The 10,151-nt window shown below is 32.6% G+C and overlaps 1 protein-coding gene across 1 annotated transcript; it reads left to right on the top strand.

Annotated features, from left to right (window-relative positions):
• The first annotated feature begins 815 nt into the window (after positions 1 to 815).
• On the top strand, positions 816 to 3,907 carry LOC114759844 (salutaridinol 7-O-acetyltransferase-like). The gene is made up of 4 exons (XM_028949080.1): positions 816 to 931; positions 2,539 to 2,587; positions 3,208 to 3,767; positions 3,859 to 3,907. Exons 1-4 carry the CDS (start codon positions 816 to 818, stop codon positions 3,905 to 3,907), a joined length of 774 nt encoding a protein of 257 aa, XP_028804913.1.
• Positions 3,908 to 10,151: the final 6,244 nt, after the last annotated feature.

Below are 10,151 nucleotides of genomic sequence, written 5' to 3' on the forward strand. Positions count from 1 at the left end.
AATTATAATTATATAAAAGAGCTAAATATCAAAATATAAGATTCAATATGCTAAATTACTCCAAGTCAAATTTCTTTCTTTTTCGCTTACATCCAATTTTTTAAAACAAAAAAAGAAAAATAAAACCACCTTTCAAATTTTGTGCTTTCACATGATTATAAGAATCTGCCAACTATATAAATAAACTAAGGAATTGAACTACTGATTTAGCTTGATTATTAAATGTTCTAATTATTAAATATATTTTTTTTTACCTCCCATAAGAAATTGAAAGTTGAAGAACAAGACTACATAGGCCTTATATATATATATATATATATATATATATGAGTGATAGACACATTTGTGATAATTTTTTTCCTCTCACTTGTCTCAAAACACGATAATTGAATTTTTTTTTTCTACATATGATATAGGACATGGTGTCACTATGCTGGGCAGAAAAGCCCGCCCTACCCAGCCCGTCCTTGCCTTGCCCAAAATGGTTAGGGCTTCTACTGGGCAGGGCCGGGCTCATCTTTCGGACTAGGCATCGGGCAAGGGGTTTGCCCTGCCTAGCCCTGCCCATGTGCAGCCCTAATCTCAACCATTGATATATTTGAGCACGAGTAATATTGGCCACTGATTTTACTTTACATTTTTTATTGGGAAAATGATAGATAAAAAAATTTGAAAACGTGAAATGCCAATCTGGGAAGCTAAAGAAATGTAATTACAGATAGGGAAGTCCTTCCCAAATTGGAATTTTGAAATTCAGTGAAATGACAAAAATGCCCTTTGTCCTTTTTTAAAAAAAAAATCCCAACCCCTCACTGATGGCCGGCGACTGGCCTCCGGCAGCCGCCGACCGCCTATGGCCTCCTGCAGCCGCCGACCGCCTATGGCCACCGGCACCGGCCACTGGTGTGGTGGCTGCTGATGAAGGATTTTTGTAACAACATTTTCTTTTGGAATGGGATAATATGGGTTCAAAGTGGCAGGGTGGGATTTGATCCCACAACCCCTTGGCCACTTGGGTCAACAAAAGGGAAGATGACTATTGGGCCATCAAAGATTTCTTAACCTTATAATGCAAACAAAAATATAAGTTAAATCTTTTACTGTGACTCCAACGTGTGACAACAATTTATCTGAGGATAACAAGTCTTAATTGAGAAATAACAAGTCTAAATTTGATATTAACAAAGCAACTTTTTCTTATACATAACAAGTAGCAGCATGTACATTAACTAAAAATGACCATAATTGATTTAAAAACGACACGTCTTTACTGAAAAATGACAAGTCTAAACTTGATACTAACAAGGCAACTTTTTCTTATACATAACAAGAAATAGCATGTACGTTAATTAAAAATGACCATAATTTATTTGAAAATAACACGTCTTTACTGGAAAATGACAAGTCTAAACTTGATATTAACAAGGCAACTTTTTCTTATACATAACAAGAAATACCGAATAAATTGTTGTCATTTTCCAGTAAAGACGTGTTATTTTCAAATATAAAAATATGGTCATTTTTTTATTTGAAAATAACACGTCTTTACTAAAAATGACAACAATTTATTCGGTATTTCTTGTTATGTATAAGAAAAAATTGCGTTGTATTTCTTGTTATGTATAAGAAAAAGTTGCCTTGTTAATATCTTCGGTATTTCTTGTTATGTATAAGAAAAAGTTGTCTTGTATTTCTTGTTATGTATAAGAAAAAGTTGCCTTGTTAATATCAAGTTTAGAATTATCATTTTCCAGTAAAGACGTGTTATTTTCAAATAAATTATGGTCATTTTTAAATAACATACATGCTATTTCTTGTTATGTATAAGAAAAAGTTGCCTTGTTAGTATTAAGTTTAGACTTGTCATTTTTCAGTAAAGACGTGTCGTTTTTAAATCAATTATGGTCAGTTTTAGTTAATGTACATGCTGCTACTTGTTATGTATAAGAAAAAGTTGCTTTGTTAATATCAAATTTAGACTTGTTATTTCTCAATTAAGACTTGTCATCCTCAGATAAATTGTTGTCACGCGCTGGAGTCACAGTAAAAGAGTTAACTTATATTTTTGTTTACATTATAAGGTTAAGAAATCTTTGATGGCCCAATAGCCATCTTCCCTTTTGTTGGCCCAAGTGGCCAAGGGGTTGTGGGATCAAATCCCACCCTACCACTTTGAACCCATATTATCCCATTCCAAAAAAAAAATGTTGTTACAAAAATCCTTCACCGGCAGCCACCACACTAGTGGCCGGTGCCATTGGCCAGAGGCGGTCGGCGGCCGTCGAAGGCCAGTCGGTCGGCAACCACCGGTGAGGGGCTGGGATTTTTTTAAAAAAAAAAAGGACAAAGGGCATTTTTGTCATTTCATTGAATTTCAAAATTCCAATTTGGGAAGGACTTCCCTATCTGTAATTACATTTCCTTAGCTTCCCAAATTGGCATTTCACATTTTCAAACTTCTTTATCTGTCATTTTTCCTTTTTTATTTCTTAGCCATGATATAATTGGGATTTCACTTTCTTTTGCCTGTTGTATCAGAGTGTCTTTCTATTGTTGCAGATCTGAAATAAAAAACGAAGGGGAGAAGGTTCTTCAACTAGGACGATAATATTTGACAATGGAGGATAGAAATCGCCAAACGGCTAATGAGTGCTAGTCCTCTCCTCCTTTATTCTTCATTGATTTAATTTGGTACTCCTCCTGTATTTAATAATATAGAAGCTAATTATTGAGTTAATTTTGGTCTTAAATATAAAATTTATTTTTCATATTTATCTTTTTTTTAAAAAATTATCTCTATTGATACTCTTCAACCATAATCAAATAGGAGATGGAGAAATGATATTAAGGAAAATGATTATAGCATTTTAGAAAAAATATGTTATATTTTTTATAATTAATAATTAATTAACTTATTTTACTTCTTTAATCTAATCAATTAGTTAGATGAGTAATACTTTTCTTATTCTTTTCTTCTACTTAATTAACCACTCTTTCTTATTCTTATAATCTCTATTACCATCATTTCTGGTTGATCTCTCTCATCTTCATTGCGGGATTATTCTTCGTCCTTCTTACTTGCTAACTATAGTTTCTATATATCAGGCCACAGGATGAAGGTTGAATTTGTGTAGAAACAAACCATAAAGCCATCATCTCCAACAACTCAAAAACTTGAAAATTTTCAAGCTATCATTTTTCGACCAGATTGCAACTGCGAAGCACACTCGAATTCTATTTTTCTTTGTCGATGTTGAATCTGAACGTAAGGTTGCTGACAATAGGTGTGAGAGGTTAAAGACGTCACTGCCTGAGACTCTGGCCTACTTTTACCCTCTAGCAGGGAGAGTCAAAGACAATGCAATAATTGAATGTAAAGATGAAGGTGTTGAGTTTTGTGAGGCTCATGTCCATGGCTTCCTCGTACAAATCCTTAAACGACCAGACAATGACACTATACAGCAGTTTGTGCCAGACGACGACGACGACGACGATGATGATGCTGAGTTCGGAAATGGGTTTTTGTTGAAAGTTCAAGTGAATCTGTTCGATTGTAGAGGTTTGGTAATTGGTGTGTCCTCATCTCACAAAATTGTTGATGCTTCAACAATTGCTTCATTCATCAAAGCATGGTCTTCTATATCTATTGGGTGTATCACTGAGTCAACGATTCCGAAGTATTGTCTGGGATCTCTTTATCCTTCTATGGATTTTCTGACTGTTCTATCGCCTTTTGAGGCAGGGGACTTCAATTGCATCCCAAAAAGGTATCATACGCGAACCTTTCATCTCTTATTTTCTCAATTAACAAAAGAATGATACGAATATTCTTTATGGTTTTTTCTACTTATATTGAAGTTTTGTTGAGAAAGTTCAAATCTTGAATCAGAATATTTTTGAACCCTGAGAGGCAAAACTTTCTTCTTTTTGTCATGGCAAAGGATCTTCTATAGATAATAAAAAATGTACCTTTGGAAACCAGATTGACTTTAGTAATAGAAATTATATGATGGATACAAGTGAAGGAAAGGGAATCGAAGCGTGGGTGACTTTTGAGCCCACAAGATATGGCCTTGGTTGAGACTAACCTCGAAATGCTAGAGTTTTCATTACTGAATCCTTCTATAATATAAAAAACATAAACTAGAGTATTGATCTTTAGTGTAGCTGGATCCCTGTATTTATATCAAGTCAGAAGAAGAAGAAAGAAAAGAAAAGAAATAATGAATAAATATATCCTTGTGAAATCCACATGGTACAATATTTGAGTTCTGTGTGTGTCTGTATGAACCAAGTGACAAAAATTATGATGTATTCAAATAATCCATCCATACACACACACACATCCTTCTGAAGGGGATATGAGAACTCCTAATATGTATTTATTATTCCTCCAATATAATTGAGGAAGTAATTGGAAAATAAAACATTTTGTTTCTTTGGGTTTGCTTGTGTCCTAATTCTATCATTTGGACTAGGTTTATTGTTGGATGAATTGCATTGCTGATATTCACAACAAAAAAACAAGAGAAAAGAAAACATGAGTTCGTAGTGCTACTTTGTGAACAACCAACCATCATATCCTAAAAATGGGATATGTTTTCTTCATGGCCAACAAGATAGGTTATATCTAGGGTCATTATTAAAGACTTCTAAATAAATCTACTAAATTTTTTGAGCTGGTCATGAAAATGGATAATTATTAAAGGAATTTTTTGCTGGCTCTGTGTAAAATCCGCTCTCTGTAAAATACTCACTAGGAGAAGGGCTTCCATATTCATCTTAAGCTAAACCCTGCTAACAATGACAAACCTAGAATAAATAGGGAGGGCATATAATTTTATGTTTGTATGTTTTCATGTTCTTATTTTCTTATATATGTATTACCATTTCAATTTTAATTATAAATGTTGGTAGGTCAAATTAAGTTAATTTATACTCCTCTGGTTCTTAATGTATGACCTAACTAAAGAGTTAATCTCGATCCTAAATATAAGACCTATCTCCTATATTTATCATTTTCCTCCTAAACCCCCTATTAATACCCCCTCAACCATTCTTCTTTTGCAAATGTGATCGCACTACTAGAAAAAAAACATATAACATTGCTAAATAACGGCGGTTAAGAAGAAAAACACTGTGGAAAAAAAAAAAGCGGTGGTATTTTTGTAAATAAGTTTCTTGACTAGTGATTTTCCACGGTGGTTATTAAGAAAACTGTTGTGGAAAGTATTTTTAAATAACCACCCTTAAAAATAAATAACCGTCCTTAAAAATACTTTCCATGACGGTTTTCTTAATAATCGTCGTGGAAAGTTTTAAAATAATCGAATAATAGGGTTCAGTTTTACTCATTTTCACAGTTTCGTATTAGTATGTCGTGGTCCCCCACTGTTTCACTACCAACAAACTTCCATTACCGGCTATTCCCAAGCCTTTCCCACCATTTAAACTCTTTCATTTAGCTTGTGGTGTCTTGCCGCCGTCCACCGCCGTTCGAACACCCAACTTCGCGCCTTTGAATCGTCATATTGAGTGAGTGTCCTCTTCTTTCAATCTTTTCAATTTTTTTTGGTTTCTTGGATATTTTGACCATAAAAATATGTTGTATTTCAAATGGGTTTTTTAGTTTTACGTTGTGGTTGGTTTGCATTGTGGATTTTTCATTTTTCATGTGCTTGAGTTGTTGATTGGTGGCATTTGACGTGAGTAAACCTCAATTCCTTCCTATATACGGTATTGGAAACATGTTTAAATGTTTGAGGTTGACTAGTTTTGAAGTTTTTATTTTTTTAATAATTTTTTGATATTTATTTCGAATTTTCGGTAATTTTTTTGTAATAAATTTGATAAGTTAGTAATAAATAATCTATTACTTGTTTTGTGAATTTTTTTTTCATTATGAACACTGATTGATGATAAAGTGTTGTTTAAAATTTCATTGCAAATGGAAATCATTTGTGTTCCTATTTTGGATTCAGAAGTTTTAGCTTTAAGAATCTTTTAAATTGGTTAGAAATTGAATTCTTATTTTTGTTTTATTTGTTATATTTCTTTAAATTTATCATGTCTTTAATTTGTTTATTACACTGTTAAAATGGTTTGGTTGATTGATTGATATGTTTATTTTTTATACAAATTTAGGATTTGTTATAGGAAAAATTAGAATGGAGGATCTAAAGGGAATAATATTTTTATAAAAATTTACTTCTTTAAGTATATATATGTTTAAATTTATTTTTACAAAAAACTAAATTTTATATACAAATCTATTTTTATTTATTTCTATAACTGTAAATTAGAAACAAGTGTTTGAAAAAAATTATATTAAATTAATTTTATATTTTTATAAAACTTTATGCATGTTGAAATATGTCATGAAGAATAGTTTTAATTTTGATTAAAATAATTTTTGTTTAAATATTTTACAAAACTTATATATGTTTGTTTGATTTTATACTTTTATCAACATTTTCGCTCATTCACTATAAATATCAATTTTTAAGAAATAACTTAATCTAATTTTTAAAAGTAATTATATATTTCATTTTTTTTATTATAATATATTTAATATATTTATGGTTCTTTTAAATAATTATAATTTTTAAGATTTTTTGTAATAAATATAACTTTTTCTTGGTCCTTCACTCTAATTTTCCTTTTGTTATATATTTAAAGGGAAATTCTATCAAATTTTTTATTTTTAAAAAAGAGACATTCCCTTTAATTTGTAAATTAAGTGTTAGTCAAATTTAATTTATTGACTAACATTTAATTATTTTATTATTTCAATATTTGAATTAAGGAGTTAGAATTGAGCTTGACAACTATGTTCATTGACTTTGTAAAATAATGGATCGTAGTTGGATGAAAGCTAAGAGAATTAGCAAAAAATATGAGGATAGGGTTGAAAGGTTTCTTTAGTTTGCTCAAAGAAATATCCTAGTCAAAGAGATGGATTGTATTATTGTCGTTGTGTCAAATGCTTAAACAATAGTCGGAGAAGTATTTCTGAGATAAAAGATCATCTTATATATAATGGGATAAATTTGAGGTATACAAATTGGATATGGTATGGAGAAATTAGAGAGACTTACTGTCCGGGAAGGAGAAGGTTGTAAATGAAGACTTTGGTGATAAAATTTTGGATATGTTTCGTGACATAAGGTCTGAATCCTCTACATTGTTCTCTCCCACTTTTGAAACTCTGTGTAGTGATACAGAGATGCCTTTATACCCAGGGTGTAAAGATGATTACACGAGGTTGACAACAGTATTGAAATTGATGAACTTGAAGGCAAAAAATGGTTGGATCGATGCTAGTTTCACGGAATTACTTAAATTGCTGAGTGATATTCTTCCAAAGGGGAATTCACTTCCAAAATGAATGTATGAGGCAAAGAAAATTTTGTGTTCGATAGGTTTGGAATATGAGAAGATACATGCGTGCCCTAATGACTGTATATTATTCAGAAATGAATATGAAGGGTTGAATAAGTGTCCTAAATGTGGGACTTCAAGATACAAAGTTAAGAAAGATAATGGTGATTATAATGAGATGACCAAGGGTTCTCCTTTGAAGGTTTTGTGGTATCTTCCAATAATATCACGATTTAAGTGTCTATTTGTTAATGTCACAGAAGCAAAGAACTTGAGATGGTATTTCGATGAGAAATTATGTGATGGAAAGCTTTGTCACCCAGCAGATTCTCCTCAATGGAAAACAATAGATAAAAATTTTTCTCAATTCGGTAGCGAACCAAGAAACCTTCGGCTAGGGCTTTGCACAAACATAATTAATGCATATGGTAATCTTAATAACACACACAGTGCTTGGCCGATGCTCCTCGTACTTTATAACTTGCCACCTTGGTTATGTATGAAAAGAAAGTATATCATGCTATTTTTGATGATCTCGGGGCCAAACAACTGGGAAACGATATTGATGTGTATTTAGCACCTTTGATTGAGAATCCAAAGAAATTATAGGGGGAAGGTGTTGATATGTTTGATGCATATAAACAAGAGATCTTCAATTTACATGCCACGATCTTCACCACGATAAAAGACTTTCCGGCATATAGAAATTTATCAGGATATAATGTTAAGGGACATAAAGCATGTCCGATATGCGAAGAAGCACCCACTACATGCAACTTAAACATGGTAGGAAGACGGTCTACGTTGGTCACAGAAGGTTTCTTAGTCGGCACCACCCTTACCGTAGGTTGAAGAAGGCATTTAATGGCTCACAAGAATATTAAATGGCTCCAATACCATTAATTGGAGAAGAAGTTTATCAACGGGTGAAGGGAATTAATGTGGTCTTTGGTAGAAAGAAGAAGAAGACGGCCGGTGAGAGGAATATATAGAAGAAAAGATCTATCTTTTTTGATCTTCTATATTGGCAAAGTCTTGATATGAGACATAGTCTAGATGTAATGCATGTAGAGAAGAATATGTGTGAGAGCCTCGTTGGTACACTTTTACATATAAGTGGAAAGACTAAGAATGGAATTAATGCAAGACGAGACTTGGTCGAAATTGGAATAAGAAAACTCCTCCACCCACAAGAAAGAGATGATAAGAGGGCTTATTTACATCCACTTGCACACATATTATCAAAAGAAGAGAAAAGAAGTTTTTGTAGTTTTGTTAATAGCATTAAAGAACCACAAGGTTATTCTTCTAATTTGAGCAAACTTGTTTCAATGCAAGATTTGAAGATAACAGGGATGAAGTCTCATAATTGTCACATGTTGATGCAACAATTACTCCCACTTACTATTCGAGGCATTATGAAAACCGATGTGAGAAGTACTATTACAAGACTTTGTATGTTTTTCATTGCTATTTGCACCAAAATTATTGATCCTATTGAGTTAGATGAATTAGAAAATAAAGGTTATGTGATCCTCTCCCAATTGGAAATGCATTTTTCTCTATCATTTTTTGACATTATGGTGAACTTGATAGCTCATCTTGTGTGAGAGATAAGACTTTGCGGCCCTGTATGTTTAAGGTGGATGTACCGTTTGAAAGATACATGAAAATCCTAAAAGGGTACTCTAAGAATCCTTATCAGCTTGAGGCATCAATTGTTAAGAGATATGTAGCTGATGAGGTTGTTGAGTTTTGTAACGCATATCTTGCTAGGGTAAAAGGAGTTGGACTTCCTCAATCTCGACATGATCAGAGGAGAAGCAAGGGAACACAGGGCGTCATAGTGAGGTCTATGTCAAGAGAAGTTGTAATACAGGCACATCTATACATTTTAAACAACACGGATAAAGTTTTGCCTTACTTGAATGCTCACAAGAATATGCTAAAGAACTTGAATCCAAGAAAGAACAATATGCAACTAGCTAATGAACATAATTAGTCATTTGCAGAGTGGTTCAAGCAAGAAGTGTTAAAAGATGGCAATCCTTCTAAGACAATATAGAGAGTAGTTGTAGGGCCTTGTTTTGAGGTTTTGTGTTGGGGTGAATATGACATAAATGGTTATTCATTTTACACAAAACCCAAGATGATGAAAGTACTATGCAAAACAGTGGGGTGATAGTACTAGCCGAAGCTATGCATTTTGCTAGTTCTAAAGATAGAAACCCAACATTGGCGGCAATGTCCTATTATGAAATAATAGAAGAGATATGAGAGGTTAGTTATACCAAGCTTAAAGTTCCCGTCTTCAAATGTAAGTGGGTTAATAGTAATGCTGTGCAAGCAAATGAAGAATTTGGATTTGTTTCGGTCGATCTTGAGAGGTTTGGATATGTAGATGAGCCATTTATTTTAGCTAGTCAAGTGAAACAAGTGTTTTATGTTCCCGATCTAGCAAAAAAGAAATTGTCTATCGTGCTTCAATGTAAGAGGCAAGGGGTTGGTGGAGATGATGGTGACTCAGATTTGAATCTTGATGACACCCCGCCTTTCATAGCTACTCGTCCTAAAACAGTTGAATTAGATTTGGTAGATGATGACTATGCTGTTAGAGATGATCATTATGAAGGAATTTGGGAGGATAATCGTTGTAAGGCCTAAATAAATTATTTGATGTTTCTTATTAAATTCATTTCATATTTCTTATTATTCATAATATGATTTTTTTTGTTATATATACTTAATGTTTTATATTAACTTGATATTTC

Source organism: Neltuma alba, unplaced genomic scaffold (genome assembly GCF_004799145.2).
Source record: "Neltuma alba isolate B1F8T4 unplaced genomic scaffold, ASM479914v2 tig00010903_pilon, whole genome shotgun sequence".
Lineage (NCBI taxonomy): Eukaryota > Viridiplantae > Streptophyta > Magnoliopsida > Fabales > Fabaceae > Neltuma > Neltuma alba.